Consider the following 18,657-nt stretch of genomic DNA (forward strand, 5'->3'; position numbering starts at 1 on the left):
GAAATGTTATAAGGTCTTTTTAGAATAAAATGAGTAAAGCTGTCTTACTAAAATTCCTTTTGGGGGGGGGTCTAGGCAAGACTCTGGAGAATGTTGTAACAATCTGATAAATGAATCAGCAACAAGGCTATTATCTGCAGGATCCAATGTGAGTCACCGAGACCAAAGGTTTATTCTTCTAAGCCACAGGTGTCAAACCCAATCGTGTCATGTGACATACCGCAATGTTTTTTGCCTTTGCGGAGCTAGGGCGGGTGTGGCCTACACATGACGCATCTGGCCAGTTTGACACCCCTGTTCTAAGCTTTTGGGATTCTGCTGAAGCCCATACTTAGGGAACTTCTCTGTCTATAAGCCAACTTAACCAGCCATCAACACCCTAATTAACAACTAAAAGCCACACACAACCAGGCACCGTATAAATACAACATGTAGAACAGCTCAGTGCACATGTTGGAGAGAGAGAAGTTCCCCCTAGAATGGGTTCCAGCATGAGCCCAAAAGCTTGGAACTATAAACCTTTGCTCCCAGGGACCGACTCAGATTGTATCCTTCCACATTATCCTGGAACATGTATATTTGCCTTCATTCACAAGACTTATTATCTCCCTTGAGTATTACAGTTTTTTAATTCAAGCTGCTATCACCTCTGAATATCACAAGGCTCTGATTTACACTCATACATTTGCAGTATACTGCATACATACTATCTCTTGGCTTGGAGTTTTGATCAGGATCATTTTGAGGGCTTGGAGTTACTGGTGGATAGTCCAGCTGCGTGGGAAATTCATCCACTTCTGGGTTTAATGGGAAAAATCCTCTGCTCTGTCAAAAAATAATATATAAATACAGTAAGTAATGGGTTGTTGGCATAATGAGGGCTGATGCATTCAAAAGAATAAAACTACTAAAGGGAGGCACACACACCTAAAACAAAGAATAGCTAAAGTTTAAAAAAAAGTACTTTTTAATTGGAATGTAATGGCCTTGGGGCATTAATTACAGGTAGTCCTCAACTTACGTCCATTTGTTCAGTGACAGTTCAGTGCTGACAAAATGGACATACAAGTAGTCTCTGAACTCCCTGCCATCGCAACAGCCCTGTGGTCACCTTATCATGATCCAGTCACTTGGGTACCTGGCTCATTATTACGTGGCAAGGAGCCAGGGTCCTGATTGCCATTTGCAACCTCCTCGTGGTTTTCCACAAGCAAAGACAAAGCTGGTAGGGATGGTTATAAGTCAGGGGTAAGCAACCTTGGCTCTTTTATGATTCGTGGACGTCAACTCCCAGAATTCCTGAGCCAGCATGGCTCAGCTTGGAAACCTCTCCCTTTCCCCTCACCATGGCTGGCTCAGGAATTCTGGGAATTGAAGTCCACGAGTCATAAAAGAGCCGAGGTTGCCTACCCCTGTTATAAGTCATTCCTGCCTACTGCAGCCTGCTGCCTGCGCAGCTTGTACCGATTCTCCCAGGTGCTCTCTTGCCTTCGTCAAATCAAGTCGTGCATCTTAAGGTGACAAGAGCAGCCAGGATTGCCATCGCTAAGGGATGTGGTCACGTGATATTGCATTTTCCGTAGTGACAGCCATCCTGCTCTCAACTGTTATTGTAACCAGTTTGTCAAATATTATCTTATGAAGTAGCAAAAATGTCTACAAATTCAAAGCACCCTATTCTATGTAATTCCACCCTTCTTCATCTTTGGCCAAATTAAAATGTGTTATCGCTCCCCGATCCCCACCCCCAAATTTTTTACCTGGGGACAGTCTCTAACTTCAAAATGATCGCCAGGTATAAGCTCTGATTCTGCAACGCTGATGTCGTTAGAGCTTACTAGTGTCAGGTCAGGTTCTTCCATGATGCCTCTTCCTGTAAGGGTCTCCTAAAAAATTAATTATAGGAATCAGTAAATAGTTGGGATTTCCACAAAAACACACATTTGTCTGCCAGAGACAAGCATTTTTTCAAGAACTGCATAATTCTATCCCAACCCTTTAGGGCACGGTTCTCCAAATGTGGCAACTTGTAAGACTTGTGGACTTCAACTACCCAGAATTCTTTAGCCAGCCATGCTAGCTGGGGATTCTGGGAATTGAAGTCTACAAGTCTTAAAGTTGCCAAGTTTGGAGAACTCTGCTTTAGGGCAAAAGGTCGTATCATGAGCCGTACCACCAAAAGAGTTTAAATTGATGGGACAGGACCCCCACTATGAAAATACCCCATCATGGACCATCTTCTTTGGGAAATCAGATTAGCTCTGACCTTATTTAGCCTATGTCTATTAATTTGCTGTTGTTCTTTCTGCTGGCAATTGAACAATTGTCTATTAAATGGGGAAGAAATGGAGGTAGTGACAGATTTTATCTTCCTGGGCTCCAAGATCACCACAGATGGGGACTGCAGCCAAGAAATTAAAAGACGCTTGCTCCTGGGGAGGAAAGCTATGGCAAATCTAGACAGCATACTAAAAAGCAGAGACATCTCCCTGCCAACAAAAGTGTGTATAGTCAAGGCCATGGTTTTCCCACTGAAATGTATGGCTGTGAAATGTGGACCATAAGAAAGGCTGAGCGCCAAAGAATTGAGGCCTTTGAACTATGGTGCTGGAGAAGACTCCCCTGGACTGCAAGGCGATCAAACCGGTCAGTCCTAGAGGAGATCAACCCCGACTGCTCTTTAGAAGGCCAGATTCTGAAGTTGAAACTCAAGTACTTTGGCTACCTAATGAGAAGGAAGGACTCACTGGAGAAGAGCCTAATGCTGGGAAAGATGGAGGGCAATAGAAGAAGGGGACGACAGAGAATGAGGTGGCTGGATGGAGTCACTGAAGCAGCAGGCGTGAGCTTAAATGGACTCCAGAAGATGGTAGAGGACAGGAAGGCCTGGAGGAACGTTGTCCATAGGGTCGCGATGGGTCGGACACGACTTCACAACTAACAACATCTTTTAATTAGACTAAACAGCTTTTGTTAGCTAAAAAACAATGCCTTTCATATCGTCTCTAAACAGAACAGCTTACATTTAATCCAGGAGTCTCCATTTCAGGTCACTCACCCAAACAGGGATGCTGCACTGCGACAAACGGGAATCTGAGCTTTTAGCCTGGATGGCATCCATATTTGATTGTGGAAACACGGCTGGCTGACTGATATTTTCCTGAGCAGAATTCTGAAAGGGACTGCCAGAGTTCATTTCTTGAGGCCCATCCAGCAGTACCTTTGATCTTGGAAAACTCTGCTCTTGCGTGGCATTTAAAGCATACCGTGTGGGGTCAGTTTCTACATTCCCCTTGACTAATCTGCTCCTGGTCTCCGTTTCATTGTTGTTGTTGTATGACGTTGTGGCTAGTTCAACGAAGCAGAGACTCCCTGCCCTGGAGCTAGTGTCCTCTTTTGCCCATTCTGTCCTCTCCAGAGTGCTTTTCCTTGTGCCAGAACTTGGAATCATCTCGTAAATGGAGGTTTGATCATCAGCTGGAGTAAGGCTGCGAAGGTTTTCGATGGACGAACAGAAATAACGAGCGTCACCGTCATCTTGCAGATCCTCGCAGGATCCAGTCTCAGGTGAAATAACCACAAGGTCCTCCCCACAGTTCTTGCTTAGCTCAAGGTTTTGTCCAGGCTTGAAACTGAAGGCTCCAGATTTACCAAAACTATTGTTGTGCAAGATATTTTCCAGAGATAAGGGTTCAGACAATTCTTTGGCCAACGGTTGAACAGCTGAGAAATGGCAAAAAAAAAAAAAAAAAAAAAAACACCAGTTTTTATATGAAATTAACTACAGTAAAATTCAGAATATTACTGCATTTTTAAGACTGAAGCAGAGAAGGAGCAATTATTACTCATATTAAAAATAAATTACAAGTAGTCTTCTAGCAGGTCAGATCATCTGCTCATCTAAAGCCAGGTGGTTGTCTCATTCAAAATCTCAAGCAAAGGCCTTACTAGAACTTTCAAGATCCCACAGACTGACTCTATGAAAAAAAAAAAAAATCACACTCTACTATTAAGCTATAATTCCTCACCAAAAATTGTTTTTTTCTAAGGTCTGGAACCTGATTAACCAAGTCGTGATGATTATTTTTCAGCGCCAGATGCAAATGTCATGGAAGCTATGAGATGGGAGCAAAACAATCAACACATCTGGTAACATTTGTTGTCAAATGTTTCTTCTGTCTTGCTTAGCAATATAATATTGTTCTATTGTTTTAAAATGTTTTTAAGATTTTAATTGTGAGCTGCCCAGATTTGTTTACTGAGATGGGGGGGAGGGGGAGAGAACTGTAGAAATCAAATCAAATCATTAATATATAAGAAAAATCTCTGCTGTGTAAAACCTGCTGGGAAAAATCAATTACTCAATTTCTAAATCAGAGAAGCATGGATCAAACAGAAACTTTGAAGCTGAACAGAAATAGGTCAGCACCTATTCAAATATCCCTCCTTTTGTTAATAACAGCAATGTTTAATTTTTAAAAAATATTTCCCTGACTACAAAGATCAAAGGACTAAACAATTACCTTGCCTTGGCTGGTTCATCCTTTCATTACTCTGTTCCTTTAGCTGAGAACTGCTTAGTTTTCCTCTGCTAAGAAATAAAGGACTGTTGCTTCCTTCTTCTAGAGTAGAAATTGTTAAATCTTGACTCTTAGATAAATCTGAAATCTACAGAATAAAAATGCATGAGGGGAGAATAAAGCATAGCATGAAAATTTCATAAGGCATGCTAAAATCTTTTGGAGTTTTCTCATCTTAACATAGGGAGTTCTAAATGCTACCAATAATGTGGTAGAATCTGAACAACAACCGGGATTGAAATAGTGGCAGAACAGTTTTGCAACTCTCATGCAGCAACAAAACTGTTAGTCAACTGTACAACTATGTTATATACAACATTATGACATAAATGACATTGATGCAAGAAAATCAGATGAGCACCTCCATCTTCCAGCCAGAGAATAATAGTAGGTTATGTGGAAAATACTCAGGAATACAAAATATTTTAATTATTATCTAATTATCTCATCAACAGAGACATTCCATTTGCAGATGACAAAACAATAATAATATTAATAATACCATCAAACGTCAACATCTGTCTATCCAAGGTCCTTGAGAGGGACTCAACAGATTGGTAAAAATGCCAAATGCAGTCTAAACATCTGGCTGACTGTAGGACCAACCATAATAATTTATTAAATTTGTATGCCACCCATATATTTCTTTTGGACAAGAAAATTGGTTGCAATATTGTCAATATAGACTTCCACGTGGGGAAGTTTATATTGTACGGCAGGTATTGGAATCTGGATCAATCTAGCTGAGAACAAGCCTCAGATGCCATCAGGCTATCAGCACTAAGGGAGACTGGAATGGTTCCTAGCCCAACTCCAATCTCTCTACATCAGAGGGTCACCAATCCCCGGGCTGCAGACCGAACTCGGTCTGTGGCCTGTTAAGAACTGGGCCATGCAAGCGACGGGCGAGCACGTGAAGCTTCGTGTACGCACGTGCGGGATTTAGACTGCACATAAAATCATCTCCTCCCTGGAAAACAATTTTTCTTCTGAAACTGGTCCCTGGTGTCAGAAAGGCTGGGGACTGCTGCTCTAAATCATTGTTTTTATTTTTGCATTTCTATGTTGTAAACCGTCTAACCCAGACATGTCAAACTCATGACGTCATGTAATGTTGTGCAACATATTGGGATGGTTTTGCCATTGCTGGCAATGGGTGGGCGTGGCTTCCAGTTGACGCGTCCAGCCAGACTGACGCCCTTGGTCTAACCTGATATCATAGTGACTCATTCCTTTATCCTCTTATAAACCAACAGTAGAAGAGAGAATGACCGACATTATCTGAATGTTGACAAAAGCACTTTTTGTCAAGAGATTTCCATGCTGGAAATAAACCATAGTTCTCTATATATACATTCTGTGTATTGACTTCTTAGTCTCATTGGCAAAAGTGTCATAACCTCAGTTACCTATTTGCCATCATGAATGTATTCTAAAGATCATTAAGCCAGAGCTGACTTTTTAAAAGAAGACTCATTCTCAGTTTTCCTCCATTCCAAAATACCTTGCTAAAGTCTTTGCTGTTTTGAGATATTCTACAGTGAAAAAGAGTGGAGCAGATATCAAAGTCAAAACTCGGCTTCAAAGGCTGAAAAAGTTCTCGGTGGAAATTTGGAAAATTTCTTTCAATATCAGCAGCATCAAGTCCAACCGCTGGATCTAAAACAAATGAAACAGAATTTCAGACAGTGCCACACAGTATTTACTTTTGTGGATTGTTACTTTGTGGTCACCATGGGAACTACATAAACCTAGGATGACCAAGTTATAACTGATAGTCAGACTAAATACAAAGCACTGGAAAGGGAAATGGCAACCAGTTCAACCAAGAAAACAGGATAGACATTCACATCCAGGATAAAGTTAGTGTGATATTGGTAGATGAACCCTCAGATTGGAAAATATCCAACAAGCTACTGAAAAAAACAGTGCAAGGATGAGTGACACTGATCCTATGATGTGGTTGAATTAAAAGTCAAAAAGTTGTCCAACTGCTGATGTACCAAGAAGCCAAAGAAAACTGCAAATAGTGCATGCCACTGTTTATGTGGAACATCAGAACAATGAACCAAGGCAAACTTGAAGTCAGACTAGAAGTGTCAAGAATGAACACTGACATTCTGGGAATCCATGGATTAAATGAAGTGAAACACAGTCATTTCACATCAGAGGAACCTCAAATCTATTGTGGACGGCCTTTTATTACTGGCTAGAAAAACGAGGTAGAGAGAAAGGAACTTAATATGTATTAGTAAGCTAGGTACTGAAATCCAGACAATATGTTGCTGACAAAATATCAAGCACTTGTGATTATAAAAAACTAATATATCTATATCTCGTTTAGCAACTGGAGAGCAGTGCGCCCTCAAGCTGATGTATTTCATGCAGAGATACAGAGAACCTTTGGGGGGGGGGGCAGTCCATCGCAGTATGATGTAAAGTTTATGGGACATTCCCACAATCACATTCACTGCACACAATAGAAACAGTATATTGCATGGGGAGCAATGAACAGAATGCTTTGGAATATTCCATTTATTATCTTCTAATTACATTACCATGGTCAGAAGATACATTATTCAGGGATGACCAGCCGAGATCTTTTTTATATTTGTTTATTATTTGCTGGATTTTGCTTCCATCGTAATCCATTTCTTCAAAAGAGGGGCGAGAACTGAGATGCTTTGAAGAATCATCAGCTTTTTGTAGAAATGAAGCAGTGCTTGAAATCTCCTTTGCTGGAAAGCTGAAAAGGCTGGTCTGTTGCTTGGCTGCACAGGACTCTGCAAAGCAATTACAAATAATTCTCAACTTTATTCAGAATGTAATGATGGGTACCGACAATTGATAAAAAAAACAAAAAAACAGCCCAGCTGCCTTTTGAAAAAGCACTCTTGAGTTCTAGGAAGTCATTCTGTTTTTTTATTCATGCAAAATATAAAAATGAGGCCAGGTCGATCAATCAGAATAGAACTGGAAGGGACCTTGAAGGTCTTCTAGTCCAACCCCCTGCTCAAGCAGGAGACTCTATACCAGGGGTAGGCAACCTCAGCTCTTTTATGACTCGTGGACTTCAACTCCCAGAATTCCTGAGCCAGCCTAGCTGGCTCAGGAATTCTGGGAATTGAAGTCCACGAGTCATAAAAGAGCCGAGGTTGCCTACCCCTGCTCTATACCATTCTAGACAAATGGCTGTCCAATCTCTTCTTAAAAACTTCCAGTGTTGGAGCATTCATAGCTTCTGGAGGCAAGCTGTTCCACTGGTTAATTGTCCTCACTGTTAGGAAGTTTCCCCTTAGCTCCAGGTTGCTTCCTTCCTTGATTAGTTTCCACCCATCGTTTCTTGTCCTGCCCTCTGGTGCTTTAGAAAATAAGTTGACCCCTTTCTTTGTGGCAGTCTCTCAAACACTGGAATACTGCTATCATGTCACCCATAGTCCTTCTTTTCTCTACTGGCCAAACCCAAATCGTGCAACAGTTCTTCATACATTTTAGTCTCTAGGTCAGTGGTGGCGAAACTATGGCACGCATGCCAGAGGCGGTACTCGGAGCCCTTTCTGTGGGCACACATGCTGTCGCCCCAGCCCCGCTTCCCCCCGCGGCCCCCTCACCAGCAGCCCCCCAGAAGAGAGCTGCCCCTGGGGACCGCCCACACAGAGCAGCGCAGCCAAGGACATGGCAGCTGGGCAGCAGGGACAAGACTCCGCCCTCGCGCCCCGTCGTGCACAGATGATGTTGCAGGGTGCGACCAGAGGGTGTGGCTGCCATGGCGCTGATGGGCCACCTGGACGATCTGCGGCGGGCCATGGAGGCAGTGGGTGGCCCTGTGTACAGGTGGGGCAGGTTTTGGGCACTCGGTCTCTAAAAAGTTCGCCATCACTGCTCTAGACCTTTAATCATCTTAGTTGCTCTTCCTTGCATTTTTTCGAAAGTCTCACATCTTTTTTGTAACGTGGTGACCAAAACTGGCTCATATTCAAGTGTTTGTCCACTAGGACTCCAAGGTCTCTCTACAGCAGTGTTTCTCAACCTTGACAATTTTAAGGCATGTGGACTTCAACTCCCAGAATTCCACAGCCAGCATTGCTGGCTGTGGAATTCTGGGAGTTGAAGTCCACATGCCTTAAAATTGTCAAGGTTGAGAAACACTGCTCTACAGTTACTGTTTCTGAGCCAGGTTTTGCCTAATCTGTACTTGTACCTTTGGTTTTTTCCCGCCTAAATGTAAAACCTTGCTTTTCCCCCACATTAAACGTCATGTTGTTGGAAAGGGGCCCATTGTTCGAGTCTGTCAAGATCTTTTTATTTGAGCGTGCCACAAACTTACCTTTACCAGCAAGATCATGATCTGGGTTGTAGTTTTTTATAAAGTTGGCAGCAGGAGGAGTTTCTGAAGTAAAATAGCCACAAGCGACCTGCTGTGTACACGTTGTTGGCGTTAACAAACCCGGAGACCATGCGTGTGACAGTGTTACCTAGGACAAGAGTATTATACAGGTGTGTGAGTCCAGATTGCTACAATCACAAGTGCTTGGAATCAAAACATCTTTCATTCTGAGCTCAGTTCAAGTGTAGAAACCTCCATGTATTCAACTGTCAGTACATGTCAGGTTCATCATTGCTCAAAACAGTCAATCTCATTCTTGCTCTCCTCCCCCCCCCCAGCAAAATCCCCCACATTCAGACTCTACTCATACATCCATTCATCACACACAAAACTCACAAATCATCACACACACACAGGTTCAGGCTTGAATTGCTTCCCAGAACGGTATATAAATCACGCACCGCAGATCAGCTGATCATTTTAGTGCTCATATTTGGCTATTTCTCATCACAGAGCCAGCGACTAAGAGGCTCTCAGAGGAATAGTAAAGCAATTCAAGACACTTTTATGACTATTAAATGATAAAAATCTGTATTTTGTACTATTATAATAGAAAATACGGTATGCCTTAGCTGTGTATCTTTTAAAATGCTTTCAGAAATGTAGTACTTTGCTTGCAAATGACTTTCTTAATCAAATCAGAATAAAGCTTAACATTCTTTTAAGTAAGACGCTGAACTACTACCATGCTGTTATTTACATACATATCAAATAATACCACCTTTGCTGCATTATTTTTGCCATTTAAAAAATCTTGGGGAAATTAATGGAAAGAAAAAAAGGAAAATGGAAAACATATGGAAGTTAACGTGCCAGATGGAGCTCCTTAGAGCTTCTTATGTAAAATGAAGTGTAAAACATAATAATAATAATAATAATAATAATAATAATAATAATAATAATAATAATAATAATAAAGTTGGAAGGGACTTTGGAGGTCATCTAGTCCAACTCCCTGCTCAGGCAGGAAACCCTATACCATTTCAGACAAATAGTTGTCCAATCTCTTCTTAAAAACTTCCAGTGTTGGAGCATTCACTGCTTCTGGAGGCAGGTTGTTCTACTGGTTAATTGTTCTTACTGTCAGGAAGTTTCTCCTTAGTTCTAGGTTGCTTCTCTCTTTGGTTAGTTTCCATCCATTGCTTCTTGTCCTGCCTTCTGGTGCTTTGGAGAATAGCTTGACTCTCTCTTCTTTGTGGCAACCCCTGAGATATTGGAACACTGCTATCATGTCCCCCCTCGTCCTTCTCTTCATTAAACTAGACATGAACAGTGTATTGTTCATGTGATTTCTAGGTGCAGAGTACTAATTAACAGTATTTAAAATGCAAGTATTAAAAGAGGACGAGATTGTTTACAGTAAATGGTACAATTATATAATATACTAAACATGAGTTATTACAACTTACTTGGCTGTTTGGCCTCAATGATGGATCAGGAGATGTAACTATTCTTCCACTATCAGCAGAATAATTTGATAAATTTTGATCAATAGACGTAAATTCTTCGGAGTGGACTGAATATAAAGAAGAGGAAGCAACGTGAAGCAGCTGGCAAACCATGATGTGCTCAAGTTTAACTCTATGTGGTCACACAGACATAATTCCACAAGTGAGAGTCGACAATAATTGCAACAGTAACACACCATACATTTAAGCAGGGCTTCTCAGCCTTGGCAACTTTTAAGATGTGTGGATTTCAACTTATCTTCAACTTCAATCCCACTTGGCTGGGGAATTCTGGGAGTTGAAGTCCACATTTTGAAGTTGGCAAGGTTGAGAAAACATTGTTCTAGAGAGCTTCAGGTCTTCTGTTCCTATATTTGCATAGATCATAATTTAAACAGGCTTTAGAAATGCAGGATATTCTTCAGAAATACTAACTTAACAACTGTCTCGCTTAGCAACAGAAATTGTGGGCTCAATTGTGACCATAAGTCAAGGACTACCTGTATTAGTATTTATTTACAGGGAAAATTACTGTCTTTGATGAATTTTTTTAAATAACATGTCCATATTCCCCTTTATCAAGATTTTACTCTTGACTGTATCAAGTCCTTGCAAATCTATGGAGAGAGGAGTCATTGATGAGCCGAGGTGGCGCAGCAGTTGGAGTGCAGTACTGCAGGCCACTTTAGCTGACTGTGTTCAGCAGGTCAGCGGTTCAAATCTCACCGGCTCAAGGTTGACTCAGCCTTCCATCCTTCCGGGGTAGGTAAAATGAGGACCCAGATTGTTGGGGACAATGTAAATATATATACATTGTTTACTGGTGTACACCGCTTAGAGAGCACTTTCACTTAAAGCGGTATATAAGTCTCATTCATAAATAAATAAATAAATAAATAAATAAAAGAATGCTGTATAACCAGCCCTTGGAGCTTAACCACTATATAAAAGCAATGCCAGTGCTTGTTAAGATTCCATGGCAGTGATTATAGAATATTTCTTAAATATGAAATATACACATAGATATTTAAGAGAGTTTATTTTGATTATCGTTACTGACTTGATATGAAATTTAACCCCACTGCTGCTTCTGCTGAAAAGCAATCATTCTCCCAAAAGGTAACTCTTCTCACCTGAGTCATACAAACCATTGGCTTTCCACATCGATTCAACTTGCCATGACCCTTGTATGTGCTCCAGACTTTGACCAGAGTCTAGTTCTTTATCATCAGCAATAGAAATAGTTCTTGGCAGATCTATTTCTTCCTGTAAAGACTCAGTTGGGCTTTTACTGGACCGTAGCTTATCAATTTGGGGAGTGAAGAATATATCTGGAGTAAGAAGCTCTTTGTATCCTGAAATTTCTGTAGCAACAAGGAAAGGTATATTAGAAAATATCTGTACTTGCTGTTCCACCATCCCACTGGATCAGACAGAGTGGACTTGCTCCATATCCTCTCCTTTAAAAGTTGCCACCTAGGGCAGGGGTAGGCAACCTTGGCTCTTTTATACTCATGGACTTCAACTCCCAGAATTCCTGAGCCAGCATGGCTCAGCTTGGAAACCTCTCCCTTTCCCCTCAGCATGGCTGACTCAGGAATTCTGGGAGTTGAAGTCCACAAGTTATGAAAGAGCCAAGGTTGCCTACCCCTGGCCTAGGGTGACTTAGGAAGGCAGACCTTTTTCAGTGTCCTTGACCTATGGAACATTCTTCCCCTTGAGACACATTAAGACCTCATCGTTTTAAACTTCTGGAAAGCCATGAAGAGCTAATTCCCGAGGCCTGCATAGTGAGGTTGGAGTCTGGATGTAGTTGGATTGGGCATCTGTTCTCTTGTTTGTTGTATTGTATTGTATTATGTTTGCTATATTATTATATTTTTATTACTCTTGTTAGCTGCCCACCTAACAATATAAGTGACCAGACAAATCTTTTAAAAACAAGCAAATTGTCAAGCACTGGGGAAATCAGGAGATTCAGGCAGTTCAAAATGAGTATAAAGATTTATTGCAAGCTGAAGCTCTCTACAACAGTGGTTCTCAACCTTTTTAATGCCGCAACCCCCAACCGGTCATAAGTCGAGGACTACTCAACCGGTCGTAAGTCAAGGACTACTGAACTGCTGCAGCACCGTTTGCAGAATGGGACTTTTGGCGGGCTCAGCAGGGCAGAGACAGCCTGGACAATTCCTATTGGCTTTTGAAAGCCAATAGAATTAGACTCTATTCAAGAGAGTCTATTCTATTGGCTTTCAAAAGCCAATAGAATAAAAGGGAGTAGCACAGCTAAGGAAAAGGGGGAAAAAATGGCGGACTGCGTTGTTTGGCGACCCCCGTGAAATGGTCGTTCGACCCCAAATGGGGTCCCGACCCACAGGTTGAGAACCACTGCTCTACAAGACTGTAGCCAACTGGTGTTTAAGGGGAATGAGCGGGAGATAAGAGGCATTCAAGGTGGGCTGGACTTAGATCTCTTGTGAGTGCACAGGGTGCCAATAGTGTTAGTATCTATGCCAATATCTTATGATTGATGCATCAGTTATCAACCATCAATAATATATTGTATCTTATTTTTTTTTGTTCTTGCCCATCAATAAGACAGAGAAAACGAAAAAACATGAGACAAATCGAGGTATCCCGAAACGTGCATTACAGCAAGACAAAACTCTCTTTTTGCCTAATCTAAAGGAACATTTTCACACGTACATATACAAAGCAGTTTGTATATAAACAATCTCCAAGTTAGCACTAAGGCACAATGACTGCACAGAACAAGTCACAATGTCAACCTGATAAAAATACCATGAAAGTATTCTGAAATGAGCTACATTTAATGTAATGAAGGACAGGAAAGAAATAGTAAGGTTAGGATTGAAGGAAAGAAACACTGGTGATCTCTTCCAGGCTGCCCATCACTGTATGCTTTTGCAGTTAAGTGGAATGAAGTTAAGTGCTTAAATGCAGCAAGAGACATGATTTTGATTAGCATTATACTGTCATAATTTACCTGTATTGGTAAATCTGTCACTCCTTGGTGTGTCAAGTTCTTGTATAGCACTAAGTTCATGCTGTTCCAGACCAAGTCCTGGTTTTACTTTGACCAAAGGTGGTTTTGAAAGTCTCTGTTTCTCTTCTCTAGTCCACGTGCTCTGAAATAGTCCTGCAACATAAAGATATGTTCAGAACCAGAATTATTGTGACCGAGTAATATAGAAACTTGGTCTCTGGACTGAGATTTTCCCAGTTAAATCTGTTTTTATGTGAAGGAAACTGTTCTCCCTGCAATATAAGGATAATGATACTGATGTGTATGTCTATGTGTATTTACTCATATATTATGGCTGTAATATTATTATTTATCCTTCTTATTATCTTGTTTATTTTCCCCTCATTTGGTATGATGATGATGATGATGATGAGTCTATTGCTTTGCATAAGAATTTCTCCACCAGAGATAAATTTATCATCAGCTATAGAAATAGTTCTTAGCAGATCTATATCTTCTTGTAAAGGTTCAGTTGGGCTTTTACTGGACTGTAGTTTATCAACTGTGGGAATGAGGAAAAAGATGCTCTTTGTATCCTGAAATTTGACCAAATAAAATATTCATTGTACTGTCTGTGAAGACAGAAGTGACAATGGTCTATCCTGAACCCAAACCAATGTGAGATATCTCCAGTGAAATTGTCATTTATGAAAGCCCTTCAGTTTCAAAAACTGGAAAGTAATAGGATAGAACAGGGTTACTGACCCAGAAACATAAATTCACACTTTCAATTTCAATCAGAGGAACCTCAACCAAAGTGCTTTAAAAGGAACCAATAAGACAAAGAAAACAACCCAACACCCATCACAATGTTCAAAAAGCTCTTACCCGTTTGTTCCATCGAATTCACTTTTTGAAACAAAGAATTATTTTCTGCATGACTGTCCGTATCATCAAAATGAACCTGCTTTGGGTTGCCATCTTCTGCTTCATTAAGAAGCACATTCAGCAAACTGAGGCTGTCGGGCTCTGCCTCTGTCATATCCCTGCCTGGTCTTGACTGTGTTACCTTAAAGAAGAAAAAACTTTATTTTCTGAGGTAAATGCCCAATGTACTGAGAGCAATGTCTGATCACACAAGATGACTTTACATCAGTGGTTCTCAACCTTTTTAATGCCGCGACCCCCCAACTGGTCGTAAGTCAAGGACTACTCAACTGGTGCAGCACCGTTTGCAGAATGGGGACTTTTGGTGGGCTCAGCAGGGCAGAGACAGCCTGGACAATTCCTATTGGCTTTTGAAAGCCAATAGAATTAGACTCTACTCAAGAGAATCTATTCTATTGGCTTTCAAAAGCCAATAGAATAAAAGGGAGTAGCACAGCTAAGGAAAAGGGGAAAAAAATGGCGGACTACGTTGTTTGGCGACCCCCGTGAAATGGTCGTTCGACCCCAAATGGGGTCCCGACCCACAGGTTGAGAACCACTGCTTTACATCATTCTATGCATGTGGCAAACCCAGTGTGGGAAGAATCCAGAGAAAGAAATATTTTGGGGAATATTAAAAAGGCAGAATATATTTCCCCAAAGGAATAATGGAGAAGATCTAAAAAAAGACAGAAACCACCCCAGACCCTCTCCCCCAAGCAGAACCTAGGCAGAGGCCAGCTTTTAGAAATGCAGTTGTAATAATCTATTCAGGAAAGTTGGAGCCAGGAAGCTATTAGGAAGACAAAGACACCTAAAATCTACATACCCCCACCCAAATTCTAAGGATAGGAGACATAATAGGATTAACCCACCAATACCAAAGGGCACACTCAGATTCAGGTCAAAGTACATGACACAGGAAATACAAAGCCTCAAACAGGAAGAACTCCAAATACAAAGCCCAAAGGAGATATAAAAGCCCACCACTCTCTGCTATATGTGGTTAGCTTTCCCAGAGCCATCTTGGAAAGCCATCTGGCTCTCCTCTTCAATAAACTACAACCTTCTTTCTAAAGCAGTCTCCATTTTGATTATTCCCAGCTTGGACTCGACTCTGATGAAGATTTTTCTTTCAACACCAGGTTTGGTTTAAAAAGTCATCCAATCTTCTTGAGACCAAGAGGATGGTAGACTTTATTAGAGGAAGACATCTAGTTTTTTTTTTTAATGTTCAAAGGTTTATACTTAAGAGTATGGGCAATCGGATGACTACACTATGAGTATATGTAGTTATCTCCAAGACTTTCAAAACATTTTAAAATATAAAATAAAGTTTAAAAATGCCTTAAATTTCACGGGGAGCAAATATTATAAAACCTGTGATCCTATATAAAATCTTTTGAAATACTGGCAGTTTTAGATTTTGTTTGAAAATGTTAAGTGCCCCATATGTAACACCACACCGAGGGACTGAAAGAGTAACTGATTCTCGAATTAAAAGATAATTGTTGCATTTAACAAAATTTCATAAAAAATGGTTCTAGGACTGCAAGCTATGCACGAGATAAAACTCCCTCTGCTGATTTGCTGTTCAACTACGATCTGCCTTTTTTGACGCTAGGAGAGAGAAAATGCACTACAGGTGACCAGATTTTTTCAAAAATGCAATGGATGAGATGGATAATTGCTGGAAAACCAGGGAAAACGGAATTTTCGTATTTCAAAATATCCAGAAATTGCAGAGTGTTATGGCTAACTGAAGCCAGCTTTTAAATGATCACCTACTGAGGATCTATTCTAAGCAAATGATAGGTTTAGAACTAACAATGGAAAGACAACTAGAAAGGAGAGTTTCCTCTTTCAGAATTACCCTGACGAGACGCCCGAATGTTTCTTTTTCTCGCACTAAAAAGCATACCCGTTTAATAATCCCTTTTAAGGCTTCCTGCTGTTGCTCCATTTTTTCTTTCAGCTGGGCATGCCTCTGCAGCAGCAAGTCCTCCTGTATTTTCTGGCGAAACAGAAGGGTTTCCCGCTGCTCATCTAGCCGTTCCTGCAGTTCTTTCAAGTGCTGCTGCTGAACTTCAATGCTCTCAGAGGAAGCCAGCAGTTGGTCTCTTAATTCTACTAGATCGGAACAACCGGGCAAAACTTCAGGTCCCTTTTTCGATGCCGAGGGGTCCTGGATGCTCTTGGTCTTGGCCATGATGGGAGGCGGCGAGGAAGAAATCAAATGGAAAGGAAGATGGCGGGCCTGGTTAAAAACTGGGTTTATCCTGTTCTCCGTCGGAATATCTCGGTGTTTTAAGAACGTTGGCAAAAGAATCTTTTCAGCTAGGGGTTTGTCAGGCATGGGTGCTTCGGAGAAGAGGGTTTCTGAAGCCCCTGGAGAATCACCTTCAGGTAAAACGAATCGGGCATCTGGAATGTGAGCGACAGGTTGGGTGGTAGCCGAGGTATCCTCAGATTTTGGCAACAACGATCCAGGAATCTTGTGGAATTCCAGTGACTGCACCACAGTTGTTCCCACTGCATCCAGTTTTTCTCTCTCTTGATGTGAAGAGGATCCTTGCGCCAAATGAAAACATCTTTGATTTTCCTGCACTTGCCTTTCAGAATCAACCCTGGGCTCGTCAGTGGCGACTTCAAGCCTCTGCCCCTTGTTTTTCTGCCACGATGGTGCCAGTTCTTGAACAGAAACCTTCTCGGACGGCTTGCAAGTCGTCGCTTTAATTCTCTGTGATGGATGCAACTCCTGTGCTTGTGACAATGGATCAGGCAGAGAATTCAGGCTTGCAAGCCTGTCTTCGGGATTGAACAATGCCCTGGAAACTGACTGGAATCTCTGTTGCAATTTATTCTGATATACTTCTAATTGTCTTCTGGCTTCGTCCACCGATTCTTGATGCATCCTAAAACAACAGGCATATTACGCGATTAAACAGAACAGCATTCTAAGTGTTAAAAGGGGCCAATAAAATTCAATCCCAAGATTTACATTTTGACCCTCCAACGCCCAAAAAAACCCCCCTACCTGTTTTGCATCAGCAGACGTTGCTGACAGTCATGAATCCTCTTTAGATGGTCATCCTCTTTAGGAAACCAGGCTGCCTGTGACTCCTCGGCAATGTCAGTCTAAAGAAAAAAATTAATTGAATTTAATTAATTAAAAATTAATTAATTAAAAATTAAACCAAGTAGCTTCAAACACTATTCAAAAAAGTAATGCATTGCAATAGGTCTGTGGAGAAGTATAATTTTTCCGCCAAAGCAACTTCCTAAAGCAAAGTGAGGTTGGCTCCATCCCTGTTCACTTTTTGTAAGTTCCCTCAAAACCTGATTATGCCATCAGCTGTGGGAGTTCCAAAGGAATTATGAGTTGCTGAGGTGATTCCAATGCTATTTGTTGTCCTCTTCTTGCTTTATAAAAATAATTATAGTATTTTTTAACTTGTTAATTCTTTTTAAATTATTGTCTTATGCTTTTTATTGTATGCTGCCCAGATGTTCCGTTAGATGGGCAGGTATATAAATATGATAGACGAATGGATGTGTAATAAACTGTCACAGCATGCAATTTTCTTGAGGTATATTCCAGTGAGCAGGAAACTTACTTACTCATTCGTTCATTCATTCATTCAATCAATCAATCAATTTCTATAACCATTCATCTTAGTCAATGACTCTGGGCAGTTTACAATTAAAAAAAAATATATTACAATTAAAATACTAAAAAAAATTTAAAAAAATAAACATCCTAAATAAATACACATAGCAGTCAATGTACTTGGCCAGTTAGTAAATACAGCCAGCAATCAGGTGCCTTAATGCATTCAGCACCCCAAGCTCAGAAACACAATAAAGTTTCCTTGATTGTTACATTATTCCATCCTATTTTACACTGCAATTTTATACCTCTGTTTATTAACTTCTAATTATAACACATCCCAAAGAATGATTTAAAAAGACAGATCTAAAAATCTGCTGGAAATGCATTTATTAGGTTATTCTTCCCTACCTAACGACAATATCAGGAAGTTTAGAAATTCTGGAACACAATTTATCATGGGATGAAACGAATTTTAAATAGTGACTTTATTAGTTTTTTTATTTAAAACGTTTTTAATAGGAAGATTCTAATACTCAGATTAATAATATACTAAGTATATATGCCACCCAACTCCTGGTGGGTGCCACGAAATGTGTCTGCAGATGCACTGGCATCCCTGGGTACTTGTGTTGTCAACTTAAACACTAGACTTACAAATCTGGCCACTACTTTTACAAAATCGGAATGGGACAACTCACCACGGCCAGCTCATCACA

General features: G+C 40.7%; 1 protein-coding gene and 1 non-coding gene across 5 annotated transcripts in view; both read right to left on the bottom strand.

The window, feature by feature from the left end:
* The window catches only part of CEP295 (centrosomal protein 295), a 56,375-nt gene that overhangs the window by 4,931 nt on the left and 32,787 nt on the right, over positions 1–18,657 (bottom strand). For all 4 annotated transcript variants that reach the window (XM_039338111.1, XM_039338112.1, XM_039338115.1 and 1 more), the window contains 13 exons: positions 17,366–17,466; positions 16,250–17,243; positions 14,290–14,470; positions 13,423–13,575; positions 11,549–11,779; positions 10,377–10,483; positions 8,908–9,055; positions 7,139–7,363; positions 6,085–6,239; positions 4,524–4,668; positions 3,059–3,723; positions 1,761–1,886; positions 708–825 (listed from right to left, as the gene is read on the bottom strand). In XM_039338111.1, coding sequence (XP_039194045.1) covers positions 708–825; positions 1,761–1,886; positions 3,059–3,723; positions 4,524–4,668; positions 6,085–6,239; positions 7,139–7,363; positions 8,908–9,055; positions 10,377–10,483; positions 11,549–11,779; positions 13,423–13,575; positions 14,290–14,470; positions 16,250–17,243; positions 17,366–17,466 — 3,349 coding nt within the window. The remainder of the gene's footprint in view (positions 1–707; positions 826–1,760; positions 1,887–3,058; positions 3,724–4,523; positions 4,669–6,084; positions 6,240–7,138; positions 7,364–8,907; positions 9,056–10,376; positions 10,484–11,548; positions 11,780–13,422; positions 13,576–14,289; positions 14,471–16,249; positions 17,244–17,365; positions 17,467–18,657) is intronic.
* LOC120305842 lies at positions 9,342–9,423 on the bottom strand. Its single transcript, XR_005556107.1, has one exon. It is a non-coding gene; the product is annotated as a small nucleolar RNA U2-19 (small nucleolar RNA).

Source organism: Crotalus tigris, unplaced genomic scaffold, assembly GCF_016545835.1.
Source record: "Crotalus tigris isolate CLP2741 ecotype Arizona unplaced genomic scaffold, ASM1654583v1 scf7180000017691.523996, whole genome shotgun sequence".
NCBI classification, from domain to species: Eukaryota; Metazoa; Chordata; class Lepidosauria; order Squamata; family Viperidae; genus Crotalus; species Crotalus tigris.